The 14712-nt window shown below is 35.9% G+C and overlaps 1 protein-coding gene across 2 annotated transcripts; it reads right to left on the bottom strand.

Annotated features, from left to right (window-relative positions):
* Positions 1–339: 339 nt before the first annotated feature.
* Positions 340–11815, bottom strand: LOC145630724 (retinoblastoma-related protein-like). Of its 2 annotated transcripts, none has more exons than XM_081682902.1 (19): positions 11678–11815; positions 10988–11091; positions 9945–10049; positions 9533–9675; positions 9343–9439; positions 9197–9243; positions 6540–6738; positions 6235–6301; positions 5921–6100; positions 5643–5836; positions 4470–5343; positions 3797–3953; positions 3588–3660; positions 2166–2360; positions 1937–2053; positions 1689–1833; positions 1508–1614; positions 820–935; positions 340–740 (listed from the first exon to the last, which is right to left on the bottom strand). In XM_081682902.1, the coding sequence occupies exons 2-19, from the start codon at positions 11066–11068 to the stop codon at positions 599–601; spliced, it is 3039 nt and encodes a 1012-aa protein (XP_081539028.1). In that variant the 5' UTR covers positions 11069–11091; positions 11678–11815; the 3' UTR covers positions 340–598. The 2 variants fall into 2 exon arrangements, with proteins under 2 accessions (XP_081539028.1, XP_081539029.1); XM_081682903.1 differs by having other exon boundaries at positions 9986–10049.
* Positions 11816–14712: the final 2897 nt, after the last annotated feature.

Genomic DNA, 14712 nt, shown 5'->3' with positions numbered 1-14712 from the left:
AATATGTAGCAAATGATAATAACAAATTTAATTACAACAAAATTAAATCATAAATTACAATGTATATTAATGATTAGTTAGTTTCATGTAATAATCCGGGGCATCACCCGAGCTCAAAAATTAGTTTGATGATTATACTCTATTAATTTTGTAATTTATTACCCCAGGAGCAAACAATTGAGAAAGTAAGATTGAGAAAGTAAGAATCACGTAATCTCGGAGCATCGTCCATAGCAACAACTAGTTTATACATATACTAACTTTAGATAGCTGTATCTAAATAAATATTTAATGAAACTTATACTCAAAAATTGAAGAGGAGAGGACCTCGGTTCTTGGATCAATATCTAACAATGAGAACAAACGAAAGAGGCGATAAACACATGGTAATTTACACTTTAGAAAAACAGAGGCAACCAATAACATAAAACTATTTACAATAAAAGATAATACACAAGCGTCTGAAAGTGATGGCAGCTATGCTAAAAACATACAGCTCTTTCACTTCAGGTCTGGCTTTTAAACAAAAATGAAAGAAAATGGTTGTAGACAAGTGTGAGGACTCTAGAATATACATCATTCATGTACAACCGCTTAACTAAGAATCAGGCTGTTCTGTTTTCAAGGGCAATGCAGATGAGACAGTGGCACCGTTTCCATTATGGATGTAGAGACTGTTAGCCACAAGAGTGTCGCTTACCAGCCCAGCATCAGTAAAATTCAGTACTCCCCTAACCTTCCTGTGAAGATAAGAGGTGCACAATCAGCACCATCATATAAAGCATAAGTCTTACTGAAGTCAGTGAATCAAATCTATACCTATTTAAACGATCATTTATTGCAGTCAGATCTTTGGAAGGGCTTTGAAAAGCATGAGTGCTTTCCCCCACACAAGCATAGAAGCTCTTTGAGCTGTTTGAAATTAGAGCGTCCATCTACAGTGGAAATTGTAAAAATCAGATATGTGAGAGTCAGTATTTAGTGAACTAAAACTATTTGGCAATGTCAAAGATGGCTTAGAAATTTATTGGACAAGAAACGGCTGTGAAACTTTGGTAGCAGAGCCTTGCAAAAGGATATAACTGAAACTGCACTAGATTTGGATTCCAAGTACAGATTTATATTAAAGCCCTTTATATGAATCTCGACTTATTTATCCATGGCTACTTATATACTCCCTCTATTATTTTTTTATTTGCATCAGTTTGACTGGCACATTTACCGAGACTCAATTTTGAACATTAATATCCTTAATTGTATATTAGTTAAAATTATAACAAAATTATATTATGAAACTAGACACTATGACTAATCTAACGATAAATTATATAATAACATTTATGTATTATATAGAGAAGTCAATCATAATATGTGAATAGTGCAAATATCAAAGTGATTCATTTAAAAAAAAAAAAACCGAGGGAGTACTTAGACTTCTAGTATGCCTCAATTTAAATCAAAAGAATTAAAATCAATATAAATACTTTGTATGATAACTAATGAGTACCTTGGATGAGCGCAATGGGGAGACATAGACATTCTTTGACACTTTCTTCGGAGACATGTCAGGAAGACTTGGGAATGTAGATAATTTTGGTGACCCAGGGCAATGACCTAATTAACAAGTAAAAAAATGAAGCTAAGCCTTGCTAACAAAGAAAAAATAAAATACTCATCACAAACCATACCATCTTTGTCATTATTACTCTCGGGAATTAAATCAGCTCTCGTGCATGCAGCATGAGGTCCAAGCTCAACTAGAAGAGGCTTTACAGAAGGTATGAAGACCTCGTTGTAAAACGTTATGATGTCAACATGATCCTGCCCTTGTCTCTGTTAGATGATCAAAAGAAATCTTAGATTTTATCCCCCTTACCAATGAGGTTAAACACACTTGTTAGCTACAATTAAGCTACGCGGCTTTCACAGAACTTACATTTCTGCGTGAAGAAGACCAGTCAACAAATACACTGCGAAAAACTGGGGGTTTACATTGAGGTTGCTTGCGGTAGTTTAAAATAATCTCCTTGAATGTAAGCTCATATTGAGAAAGCTAAAAAAACAAGCAAAGTTATTCAAAATGTTCGAGAAGCATGATGTGAGAGCCAACTTAAGCCTCATTATATTTTTGAGATTTGTTTTTAGTTAATTTAACATATACAAACCTTTGCAACTCCATAGACAGCACACAGGATTATTTGGTCAATGTGGCGATTAAAAAAAAGTGAAGTCCGCTGATAAATTATTTTCTGGAACAGACAATATACACTCTCCCTCAATTGCTGAGTCTCAGATTGCTTGTCAGGCTTTTCTAGCCTTTCAATGATACCATTTATTCTGACAGCAGCCAACTTCACAATCTGATACAAGAATGCAAAATATCCAAGTGACAATTCCAGCAGAAGGTCCAAATATCCAAACCATGCAACAATTTTATATGATACTTCTGTTTTTATTACTTGATTTCACACTTGTCGATGTATTATTTCAATCACCAATAAGTTTAATTACCAATATGTTAAAAAATTATAAAATTTGATATATGAATAGTGGAGTATATGAATAGTGTAAAAGTCAATGTGGAGTATATGAATAGTGTAATAGTCAATGTGTTACAAGTTAATAAAAACAGTGCAAGTATTTTTTTGAGGGGAAGGGAGAGGGGCCAAGAAAAAGGCCACTGAGTAAAAATGTGAAATTCGAATACAAGATAACTGAGTAGCATTTAGTAAAAGGTGGCAAATCAGGCAGCTAAGTTGGAAGTTGGATGAGGAAGAGCAGGGACAACAACAAAGACCAATGAGAAAAGTATAACTCTTATGCCAATAACTTATTGAAACAAAGAGCTTATCAGAGTAAACAAGTTGATTTGGTAAATATATACTACCTCCGTTACAGGTTATGTGCAACGATTAGACATTTTTCCTCTTTGTTTTATGTCAAATCGTTGCACATAACCTGTAACGGAGGTAGTACTAATATATCTATTTTGTAAAAATTAAGAACTGGTTGGCACATGGTCACTTGAAAATACTAATATATCTACTATATTGACTGGTATTTGGTTAATGAAAAAAAAAAGTATTAATAAAGTCTAAATAAAATATAATAGCCAAAAAAAAAAAAAAAAAAAATATTTAAAAGCCAAATAAAAATAAATAAATAAATAAATAAAAAAAACCCTATTAAAATTTGAGTTTTTTTCATCTAACAATCACATTTATAACCGGGTTCGACTTTCAAGAATTGGTTTCAATTCCTACAGCTTTGATCGGGTTCACGGTTGTGCTCGCCTAGGCACAGGCATACTCAAGGCTTGATGAAATTGCCATCTAGTTTCATAACAAACTGTAAAATTCAGTATAGCTGAGTCAAGAAACTCCACAACCAGAGCTCACCAATGATCAAATGCATTCAATTTGCTGCTAAAAAGCATTAGTCTCTCGAAAGTTACTGAAGAACATAATGATCCCAAATACACTAAAGGTCAGTAAAACTAAGTCAAGATACTCAACAAACAGAGAGTGCAAATGACCAAGAGCACTCAGTTTGCTGCTAACATGCACTAGCAATCTAGCATATCATACCTTACTGAAAAATATATTGATCCCAGTCTCTGCACAAGTTTCTCCTCCACCACCAGAACTCAGCCTTGTTGGACTGAAAAACACCAAAATCCAAAATTCAAATATATCTTCCAAATTAAAGTAACAGAAGAAGCCTTTTCCAAAACACTATTAATACATAAACACATGAATTTACAGGTCCTTCCAACTAAGTTAATAGTTTACAGTACCTTGCAAAAGCAGACTGCAAAGCTGGAGGAGTTAGCTTCTGCTTGAGGTTGTTTATTAAACGATCCTTCACAGGTGATGTAAAAGAGTTGCGTTCTACAAGCATGCTACGATACTCTGTGCAAGCTCTTTTTGGAGACCTAATATCTCCATTTGTTGCTACAAATGACACCACAGAGATAATATAGTCAGAAAATTTGTAATTTACACTGCAATAACATATCACAAAACTAAAGCAAGTACCAACAGGTGAGAGTTTGACCACCCATAGATCTTTACTTATGACACAATACTATCTCAATCCCTTGCCTAAACAATGCAATCTATATGGCAGGAGACTAGGAGAGCAGAGAGTCAGAATATGCTTATTTTGATACAATATATGCAGGGAAGCGCGATACGTAAATCCCAAAACCTGCATAATCGTCATGCTAAATTTCCTAGAACCCTCTCTTTTCAATTGTTACATAACCTAACAGCGTAAAAATTGTGATAAGCTTGCACCAAAGTGATTCAGTCATGAAAACTACATAATCAATGAAGTCACAAAACCCCATCTGTAAACAGCTCAAAGAGTCTAAATTCACATTATGTATTAAATCAATTATTTGAAGATGTTAAAACCCGAATATATTTTTATTTTGTAGGGGGAGAAAAATAAGATGACTGATATACCTGCTGCAATCTCATTGTTGAATAATGGCAAAGGAGGTAAGCCTCCAGTAGACATGTTAATATGTACAGCAATTGCATCTAGGGAGGGCATTGGCTCAGCCAGCAATCCGAAACGATTTATATCAGCAGACAGAGCTGGTCTTGCAATAATCAAAGAATTGTACATTGAGGAACCTTTTTCCCAAACCATGCTCTCCAAGAGTCTCTCTTCCAAGGAATTTAAATGCCTTCTAAGCTCTCTTGGAAGAGAATCCTCGTGTCTGATAAAACTTTCAATCACCTTACTAAGATCAAAAGCTGTAATCCCAGTTTTCTCTAATACTGCTGGAAACAACATTGTCACTGTCTTATGAGTGGCCAAAACCAGCTCTGCAGAACATACAAGCATGCATCTGTGAAACCTTTCATTGGTTAGCAAAGAGGTCAGATTATTTGCATGCAACAACTGAGCCTCTGCCGTGCACATTGCCTCCAAAACCCTGTAGTACATTTTTAAAGCTTCCAGCCGTCTTTGCTGAGCCCATATGTTGTCCGTCAAGTTAGAATTTGGTAGACTCCCAGCAACACATCTCTCCCCAAGAGCACTATTAGGAAAAATGGCTTCCATAATAAGATGAGCTCTATGCACAACCTCATTACTTATATTCCTATCACAAGACATAAGGTAATTCTCCAGCTCAGGAGATGGCTTGGATGGAAGGGGAGAAATGTAAGTACGAAGCCACTTAGCAGTTGTCATTGCAGTGCTCACTGGTGTAGATATCATTCTTATGTTGACACCACCACGAGCCCCATTTACATGCAGTGAAGGTGATCGGCAAGGTGGTGGACTTCCAATTGTTTTCGTTGGAGAGGCCATTGCATCTAATTGTCTCTGAGTTTATGAGAGAAAAAAAGAAAGAGAGAAAGAAAGGATCATTGGAATGCATTAAAACATTACTCCTTACTATCTAATGAAATAACACTCCACTTCAACCTTTCCAGTTTATGCTACAGTGAAAATATAAATCTTTACACTTGTAAAAGTTAATTGAGGGATTTATAACCATTCTCCAGGTCCTAGGTAGGAGACTCAAAAGTGCATGGAGAAAAAGAAAATGATATAAATCATATAATATAGCATGATATTCACGCAGGGTAGGATAATAAATTTGCACATTAAATAAAGATTACCTTAGTACCACTTATGTTAATGGCACCTCCGGAAAGACTCCCTGATCCAAGTAGGCTGTCATCCACATTAACAAAGACTCTTTCATCTATATCACCCTTGTTCCAAATTGCCGCATCATAATCTTTCTCTAACATGCTAATACAATTTGGAAGTGACGAGTCTTCCAACAGATCTTCAAAGTAAGTCAAATTATCTGCAGTCAACAAAGATTGTAATTGAGCTAACCTGGGTCAATTACTGTTAAACAGGCATATACAAGTGCATAAATCTTACTGACCTGGTTCAATGTTGTCTAGATTTTCCGTCTTGCATTCTGATGTTGTACATGGTTTTTTCTTCAAAATCTCTAAAATCAATTCGTTAGCTTTCTCCATCATTTGCTTCACCTCATCTACAGAAGTGTCATATTTTTGGCAAAGTGACGCGATCAGGTTCACACCTCGATCACTTCTCTTTTCTGAAACAGAAATTTATTTCCATCAATTTAATGCTATCCGCAGATAGTAGTGTTACCCCTCCTCTCTAAACACCAAAGGAAAGAGGCTAATATAGCCAAAGAAAGAGAACATCAATTTATTATGAGCACTGTACCAAATAATGGTGAGTCGAGAACATAGAACTTCCTCAACCGAGCAGGGATGTGAATGATCAAGATAGCCTGCATTAAATTTAACTTTTTAAAATGGCAGCTACCAGTGAAATTAATGTATATTCAATTGTTCAAGAAATTGACATCAATATAGAATCCTGTTTAAGAAAATAATCACACTATACAAACTCAGAACACTTTGTAAACTTGTTCCTTCATGTTTCTTGCATTGAATAAATCCTTTAGAGAGGAAAGGTCCCACAATTCTACAAGTCAATACTACAAGAGGTGATAAGTCCTAACTTACCAATACAGAGACTAATCCATTAGTGCAGGTTACTAGGTCCTTAAACCTGCTGAATGCAAGGACACGAAGTGCCAGAAACAGCAGCCATCCAAACCTATAATAGTCTGAAATGCTATCAGAGGAGGAGGTACATGCATCAGCAAACTCCTTATCAGCTTCATTCGTCTTGAAAAATTCTTGATATGCTCGCTTGTAGTACCTTAAAAAGACATGACACAACAATTTTCCCAATAAATATCTCACAATAAATTTGTTCAAGTAATCTGCAAAGGGTGAGAAAATGTTGCAAATTCTAATATATCATAGGATTTTTTTGAAAATAACACCACAAATTTTAGAAAATTTTGATTATAACACCACATTTTCTAAAACTTTAATTATAACACCACAAAAAAATCAAAAAATTTGATTCCACCACCATCTAACGATTTTTTGGATGGAATTTGTTGAAGGGACCCACAATGGACACGTGTCAATACGATAGGACATTGGTTAAAAAATAAAAAAATAAAAAAAAAATAAAAAAAAAACTCCTAAACTCTAACCTAGCCACCTGCAGCCACCTGCCCCATCACTGGCAACCATGAACAGCCGCCGGCAGCCCCAAAACCCTAACCCAACTCCACCGTGGGCACCCCCAGCCACCGAAAAACCCACTGGAGCTGACCTTAAATCATCCCAGCCACCGAAAAACCCACCAATCAGTGGAAATCACCACCACAATATGTCAAAAACAACCACTTCCATCCATCTTCGCCGCAAAATCGATAGACCTAGAGCAACAGAGGTTGATTTCGGCCGGTTTGAAGGTGAGGGGTAAGTCCATGAGCTATTTTCGGGGAGGGGCGAAGGGGCTAGGTGGTTTTTACGAGGGGGCTACGGTGGTTGGGGGTAATTTTTCGAGGAGAGGGAAGGGAGAAAGGGATTTGCAGGGGGGACTAATGTCGGTGGGTGTGATGGCCAGTGAAGGAAAGGTTTCCGGCAGCAGCAGGGGTCTCCGGCGGTGGAGTAACGGCCGCCGATGGTAGGCCTGGTAGCTGGGTTAGGTTTTAGGAGTTTTTCTTTTTTTTATATTTTTGTTTTTATTATTTTTTTTTTAACCAATGTCGTATTGACATGTGTCTATTGTGGGTCCCACTAACGGATTCCATCCAAAAAACCGTTAGATGGTGGTGAAATCAAAATTTTTGTGGTGTTATAATTAAAGTTTTAGAAAATGTGGTGTTATAATCAAAATTTTCTAAAATTTGTGGTGGTATTTTCAAAAAAATCCTATATCATATTATAAGGTAACTTAACATTAGGAACAATTGATTCCAAAGGGTTCATTGCATAAATGATAAATGTCCCCCACACAAACTGGAATTTGAGTTCATCGTAATGATAGTGCGTGTATGCTCATTCACAACGAGAGAAGATTAGAAATGCTACATAGTGCACGCATGCTCTGGTATGCCAAACATGATATAAACAACAGTAGTGTACACGAAGTATGGCTTTCCTCCCTTCCTAGTTCCCACAGTTGCATTTAACATGGTTTGTATAGTGCCCAATAATGAAAAAAGCTTTACTATTCTCAAGTGTTCAATCTGTCTTAAAATCCAGTCAAGGCTTATCTTCTTAGTTTCCCCCTCATCAGCTTACATTATTAGAATTAAACTGGTGCATCATCAGTTTGAGAACATTTAGATGTGGTAGACAACTAATAAAACAATCTAACTTTCAATTCAAACACTGACAGTTTCAAAAGTAATCAATGCCTATACAAATTTTAAAAATCCACAGATTAAAAAGGAGAATAGATAAGTTAAAGAAAGGCCAAGAATAAATAAGCTGCACACAATCTAAACGAAGATGGGCTAAGAATTAATTTTGACACTTCAAGCTTCTACTCTAAAAGCCCTATTACAATTTTTAATTTTAACTATAAGGGGCAAAAGAGATATAATGGAAAAAATGAGAAAGCACATACATTATGACTACACTATTATCCAATGAATCAAGAATCCTAGTTGTCGACTGCAGCTATAGACCATAGGAGAAACAATAACAGATTTAGTGACGCGATCTTCAGAATATAGCACGAAAATTTCTATGGCTAGAAAAGTGTAACTCCAAGGCAGGACTCTCAGGTTTAAGCCGTTTAACAGCTGCCTATGGTAAAACTGTAAAAGCAAATCAGATAAGTAAATAACAGTTTACCCTAATATGTCATTCTTGTCATAATCAAATGAAGTTCTTTGTTAAATATGAACAGAGTAACCTATATAATGTTTGTGAATAATAGTTGAGGCTTAAGCCGTTTACTCCCAATATTATTTCTCTCTTTAGCTAAACTTAACATTCTTCAAAAAAATGATCAACAACATCGCAGCTCAATTTACTATGTCCGCCATAGATGGTACAAGGGAAACTTTACCAAATAAAATGTTTAAAGTAAAGCCTTACAGGTTTGCATGATGATCACATAAGAAAGACAAATATCACAGCCATCAGCACAAAGAGCTCAGGGACTTCAGTTTTAAGTCTTTTAGCTATAATTATAAGCTATGCAGTAAATCTGGCATGATTTGCAAAAGCCCAGTTTAACTGAATTTTTAATCCAAACAACTAAGACATATACTCATAAAGAAAACCAGTAGAGAGAGAAGGCCTACTTGCTTAAAAGGCTCAAATGCACAAAATTGGCTTGCAACTCTTTCACCTGACCAAATAATGAGTTAGCATAATTCTCAATCAAATAAGTGAATACTCCTATACATTAAACAAAGGAAAGGCATCTGAAGTCAGATGTTCCACATACCTCAAGTCTCTTCTCCCAATCTTCACCATACATGTTACTTAAGATTGGGCCAACCTTAACAATAAACTGAGGAAACTCTTTGAAAAAATCTACAAGACTGGTAAAAGAAATAGAAACAATCACATCCTGAACAGCATATACAGTCCACTTACATAAACGTCATAATCAAAATCATAGGGCGACAAAGTACTTCAACTTCACGGCTTTTAGTATCTGACACAAAGTAACTCCACTCTGATTACCACCTTCATTCTTATCACTTGAAGTTCCCTCACCCAATCTCTTACTGATGTAGATAGCAAAGGCAAACATATATCTCTCTAATTCCTCTGGCTGAAATCAGAGATGTGCAGAAACATAAGAAATTGAAAGTAAAAGTGAAAAACCAAAAACTATCATTACTTGGACTCTTCATTTCACCTCAGTACCTGAAGTACAATATTAGACAATCTGAAATGGAGATGGACACTTCATTACTCCATTCAGGTAAAAAATAAAAGACATAAGTCAGACACTTGGACATTAGACATGGACCCAAGTCCAACACAAGTACCAGAGTCCAAGTAACATAGCTTATAAAGCCTACACAAGATGAAAGATACCGTTGTGCTTCTGATAGGCGACACATTATTCAACAACATACTTTTGCTATCAATAAACAATTTCAAGGCATCCGAAAACATCTTTTCATCCAGCGAAAATTGGTTCTGCAAATAAGTTTAAATACAGTGTTAAACCCCAAATCCTGCAACAAACTACATATGAACGACAAAAATTGAGATAAACTTCATTAAATAATTTCTTTCTCGTGTAACAAACAAAATTATCCAATTCATAAAACTAACTCGAAAACGACAACCCGTAGCAATTACACTGACTCAAAAACACCATGATCACCATTCAATTATCACTCTAAAACCCTCAAATTTCACAAAAGTTCACAAATTATACTTTACTCTAGGGTTTCATATTCAAATATCACTCTAAACCCCTCAAATTTCACACAAATTCACAAATTATTTTTTACTCTAGGGCAAGAGGGGTGGCTGCCATGCCAGGAAGAAGAGGTCTAATTTCATAGTTCAATCCTAACATCAAAGGGTTGTGCATTACATTAGCAACCAAATTTGATTCAATTATCAAACAAATCACATAATTTTAGAGATATGTGATTCAATTAGGCTCATAATTTTCTTTTCTAGCAACATAATCACTGGTTATGATCTTTCATAATCTTAGGGTGATAAATTGCTTCAACTTCACGACTTTTAGCATCTAACACAAAGTAACTCCACTCTTATTACCACCTTCATTCTTATCACTTGTACTTTGCCTCACCCGGTCCTTACTACTGTAGATAACAAAGGCAAACATATATCTCTCTAATTCCTCTGGCTGAAATCAGAGATGTGCAAAAACATAAGAAATTGAAAGTAAACATGAATTACCAACAACTATCAAAATAAACTATGTTACTTGGACTGTTTCACCTTAGTACCCAAGTACAATCTTAGACAATCTGAAGTGGAGATGGACACTTCAATACTCCGTTTCGGGTCAAAATCAAGATATGGACCCATGTCCAACACAAGTACCTGAGTCCAAGTAATATAGCTTATAAAGCCTACTCGAGATGAAAAAGTACCGTTGTGCTTCCCATTGGCGTCACATTATTCAACAAAATACTTTTGCTATCATTAAACAATTTCAAGGCGTCCGAATACATCTTTCATCCAACGAAATTTGGTTCTGCAAATAAGTTTAATTACATAGTTAAACCCCAAATCCTGCAACAAACTAGGTTTATGAACGAAAAAATTTGAGAAAAACTAAAACTTCATCAAATACTCTCTTTCTCTTATAACAAACAAAATTGTCCAAACTCGAAAATGACAACCCGTAGCAATTGTACTGACACAGAAAACACCATGATCACCATTCAGTTATCATTCTTCCACCCTCAAATTTCACAGAATATCACAAATTATACTCTAATCAAGGTTCATATCCAAATCATCAGACCCGTCCCTGAGCCAATGAAGAAGAGGTCTAATTTCATAGTTCAATCCTAACATTAAAGGGTTCTGCAATACATTAGCAACCAAATTTGATTCAATTATCAAACAAATCACATAATTTTAGGGATACGTGATTCAATTAGTCTCATTAATTTCTTTTCTAGCAACATAATCACTCGTTATGATCTTCATAATCGTAGTATTTAAAGCCAATAGTTCAGATTTTCGAACCTTACACTTACTTCAGTGACAATTAAATTAAATTAGATCAAAGATGAACCCTAGATTGTGAAATTGATACTAAAAGAAACAACTACCTCAGAAGCTGCTTCAATGAGCGATACAAGATGAACCCTAGATTGTGAAATTGATATTGAGAGCGCTTCAATGGAGAACTGAGAGAGAGAAGGGAACAAGAGGACGAGGTACTAAGCAGGGCTGTGTTCGCGCTATGTTTTCCGTTTTTTTTTTTTTTATTTTTTTTTTTTTTAGCAATTCAATTCAATAGGTTGGCGCCCCGTTAATAAAAGTTTGCCCCAGTTATAGGGCGTGTTCGGCAAAATATAGCTGTGAAGGTAGCTGTTTGCTGTGGATGTAGCTGTTAGCTGTCAACAAGCTGTTAGTTGTGAAGATAAATAATTTAGATATGAGTGTTCGGTAAACTAGTGATTGACTAGCTGTTACATATAAAAATCAATATTTTATTTTTAAAACTATAGATTAAATTTTCAACAACTACTTGAAAAGCTATCTCTAATTTCAAAAGCTAATATTTCTAACTTTTCACAAAAGCTACCTCCACCACTAAAAGCTACTCTAACCACTACTTTTCCAAACACTCACATTTTTTGTTGAGTAGTGGTTTGACCAAGTCAAACCACTAAAAGCTACCTAAAAACTACTCAAAAGCTAACGCCGAACACGCCCATAAATGGGTCAGATCCGTCTAATAAATAAATGGTCTAGAGTTTATACGATTATCCAATAGCAGTAATTAATGGCTAAGGCTGTCGCCAAAATTGAACATTTAGAATACTAGTAACAAAAATGAACATTTACTAAGTATATATATTTTACAATAATTTTGTATTTCTCAATAATCAAATGTTCATTTTCATGTGCTATGATGTCATTCTTATAAAATAAATGTTTAATTTCATGTCGTATGATGTTCATTCTTATAAAAATAAATGTTTATTTTATTTATATAAATTTTTGTGTTTGTTCAATCGTATAAAATGTTCGTTTTTATAATAAAGGATGTTCAATGAACATTAGCATTAATTAATAATGTTTACATACTGTTTTGGGTGTTTTTGTCCCTCAAGAGATTTACGGCTTGAAGACTGGTGTGACTACGCATGTACCTACAAAATAACGAAGATTCCAGGTGGTTGGAGCTCCACCTTCGACGATCAAGTTAGAACGTGTTTGGAGAATGTAAAAAGGTGCAGAAAGTAAAGTGGGATCTTCTCGGATTCCGAGATCAAGTGTTTTCTCTGAGGTGAGAGAATGTAGGGTAGGTGTAATAAACGATTGAATGTATCCCGAAAATGGGGGATATCTCCCTATTTATAGGGTCATTGGGAATTGTGCCCTTTCTTTAGCTTTTTTACATAGATTTGGTGAGTTGCGCTGTTTTGCGGCGTTCTAGGGAACTGGGCCTTGAAGGCCGTAATTCTAGCAAATATCTGAGGCTGACACGTTTCAGCTAGTAAGTGGCATAGGTGGACCTGTCCAGGCTTGACACGTGTCCCTCTCTGATTAGTCCACATGTCTAGGGTATTTTTACCCTAAACATTTGCCCCCTCACAAGGATCACTTGGCAGGCCACATGATGCCTATGACACGCGGCTTTTCGGGAGTGGTGAACAATAAAGAGACTTTTCACCTTCTGGGGTGTGACGGGGATGCCCCCCGTTTTACCCCTCTATAAATAGGGTTTTACCCCTTCTCTTTCCCCTCACTTTGCTTAAATCATTTTTACTTTTTAGAGAGAGAAAGAGTGATTTTTAGAGAGAGACACTCTGCCCCGCCTGGAGCGAGCATTTGAAGCTTCTGTCTGCGTTTTTGAAGAACACATCCGGTCATTGTTTGAAGTTGTTTTCAGATTTTCAGAGTTATAGATTAAGGTAACCGCCTCTACTCTCTTCTAGCTTTTTATACTTTTTCCGTTTGTGTACATAGACTTCAAACATAGAAATGGACTCTTCATCGATACACACGGCACCGCCTAGGTCATTCAGCCAGTCACTTGGTACGGTTTAGTCTAGAACTAGAGTGCCCTGTCTGGACATTTGGACCTGCTTTGCTCATCTCCGAATCCCTCCGTCTCTGTGTTTATACAGGACACCATGGCTAGAGTAAAGCTGACGGCTACTATAGACACCCAAATGTGTCTCCCCAAAACCAAACCTAGTGATGAATACCTTTCACGTCATTTGATTATCGGACGAAGTGAAAGTGTGAAAAGTCTGGTGATGAGGATGTATTTATTAAAATATTTATCTTTCTGTTTTCAAAAATATTTCTTTTCTTACTCTATTTATGAAAATAGCCAGTCCAATTTGGTTTGGTCCATGATAAGGGTCCAATAATAGTGTAGTTGGATTGGGTTTGAAAAGAGCTTTCCAACGATATATTATAAGCCCAATTCCTATGAATCATGAGACAGTTATGGATTAAATTAAATTAGGCCCAATGATTTTACATGGGGCCCAATGATCTAGAGGAGGGCCTACTAATTATTATTTCTAAAGTAATTGGGATTGATTTTAAATCTGCTAGGAATATCTAGAAGGTTCTTTTTAATTCTAATAAGATTAGGATTGATAATTATATTTTTAAAGATGTTTTATTTTGAATAAAATATATTATTTGTCACAAATATGATTTTAATCTGCTTAACGCGGAATTACCTGTTTAACCGTTTTAAAAAGGTGATTCCGCGTACAAAGCGCGTTGTACTTTTAATTCAGCGCGATACGACAAAGTTGTCGCCTGGCGCTAACAGCTGCCGCCTGGCGCTGCCCTTGTCGTCTGGAGCTGACTCCTGTTATTGGCGATAGGAGGTATTTTATTCCGAATATGACTTGATTTGGTTCCGTGCTATTTTTTCTATAAATAGGGGTCGTATCTCCCCGTTTTTCATCATCAACAACCATCATCTCTCTCTAAAAGCTAGACGCTTTCTCTCTCTCTCTATTCTTTTTCTAAATCATCCCTCTCTCAAAATTCCTCATTCATTAGTTCTAGCCACACCTAGCCAAGTTCGAAGTTGCCTTCGCCATTGACGTGAAAGTTTAATATTTCTAAGGGTTTGGTCCAAAATCTCTATTTCAATTATTTAAAT

Source organism: Chenopodium album, chromosome 5 (assembly GCF_948465745.1).
Source record: "Chenopodium album chromosome 5, dcCheAlbu1.1, whole genome shotgun sequence".
Lineage (NCBI taxonomy): Eukaryota > Viridiplantae > Streptophyta > Magnoliopsida > Caryophyllales > Amaranthaceae > Chenopodium > Chenopodium album.
This window is presented reverse-complemented; position numbering and strand designations above follow the sequence as displayed.